The following is a 1419-nucleotide window of genomic DNA, read 5'->3' as shown; positions in this document are numbered from 1 at the left end:
CTACTCAAGCTTAAAAAGTGCTTGCCCAATCAAACCACAGTACATTTTCAAGTATCTTTAAAGTCGTGACCAATTGTTTTCCAGGAATCCACCCCACTGAAAGGAGGGCGCGGCCACGCCAACCTGGTCTCCAAATGCAAACTGTGCGGGCGCGAGAACAACCTCGACATCCTGCAGGACAGCATCCAACCGTACTGCGCCGACAACACCGAGGAATTCCGAACCATGGTCGTGTTCGAGTGCCGCGGGGTTGAACCCGTGGATTTCTCCCCCAGGGTGGGGTTCGTGGCGGAAGGAGCGGAATCGGGACTGAAGTTCGACGAAGTCGAGCTCACGGAGGGAGAGTGGATGGACTACGACGAGAACGCGCAAAATCCCGTGGGAATCACGGAACTAGAGCATCGCTTTGTGAAAGCGTGAAAGTAGCGACGTCGCTTTGAACTATGACCTATGACTGGTCATAAGACCATGAAGAAATGCTTAATTTTTTTTTATAGATACAATGCTGTAAATGCAGAAACTTTTGTGGTGGTTTAATGTTTGTGGTGGCCGCTTCACCGCAAACTTAAAACCACCGCAAACATTTTACCATGGCAGAAAGAGACTACAGTGCATGGTGCTACTGCGAACTTAAAACCACCACGAAAAGTCCCTTTTCCCACTGTCGCGAAATTAAATCCCCGCAAATTTAAATCCCTGCGAATTTAAATGCATTTACAGTATGACCTATGACTGGTCATAAGACCAAAAAATGCTTATTTTTATAGAATACAATAATTGTTGTCATAGATATATGACCCTTTTCTTGTTATATTTTACTTTCTGCACTGTAGATATTTTGTTTGGGTTATTTCTCAGAAAAAAATCTTCAAACCTTGTGACAAAGTTGCCAGATGCTGTTTGCAATGAATGTGCAAATAAAACATAAGATGTCTTATATAAATAGAACATTAATAGGCATGTTTAGTTATCATGCAAATTATATATGAAACAAATTGTTATTCCACTTTCCAACCTTTGCTTATGAATAAAATAGACTACTTAATTGTCCAACTGCTTATTTTAGATGAAAATGACACAAAACCAGAATATGATGTTCAATACACCTTTCTCACGCGGCGGCCATGATAGAGCTAGAACGAGTTCAATGCGGCAAACAAAAGACTGTCCATCATAATTAGCAGTTCAACCAATGATAGCCTGCCAATTAGAAAAGCGAGGAATAAGTGAATGGCTGCAAATCCGTCAAAAAATTACATTATTATGTATTTATTTTGCATCTCTTAAGGGACTATGGGATCAGTCTACACTATTGTAAATTGCTCAATCTTTCGGTGCATAACACTACTTGTAATATTGATTATTCTATCTTATATCATGACCATTTGTGTGGTTTGAGGGACAAGAAAATGGGACCTG

The 1419-nt window shown here is 40.7% G+C and overlaps 1 protein-coding gene across 1 annotated transcript in view; it reads left to right on the top strand.

The window, feature by feature from the left end:
* LOC118420133 (CXXC motif containing zinc binding protein-like) overlaps positions 1-537 on the top strand; it is a 1297-nt gene extending 760 nt beyond the window's left edge. Inside the window, exon 2 of the mRNA XM_035826839.1 lies at positions 85-537. Coding sequence (XP_035682732.1) covers positions 85-420 — 336 coding nt within the window. The 3' untranslated portion in view covers positions 421-537. The remainder of the gene's footprint in view (positions 1-84) is intronic.
* Positions 538-1419: the final 882 nt, after the last annotated feature.

This window comes from Branchiostoma floridae, chromosome 7, assembly GCF_000003815.2.
Source record: "Branchiostoma floridae strain S238N-H82 chromosome 7, Bfl_VNyyK, whole genome shotgun sequence".
In the NCBI taxonomy this organism is placed as follows: Eukaryota; Metazoa; Chordata; class Leptocardii; order Amphioxiformes; family Branchiostomatidae; genus Branchiostoma; species Branchiostoma floridae.
This window is presented reverse-complemented; position numbering and strand designations above follow the sequence as displayed.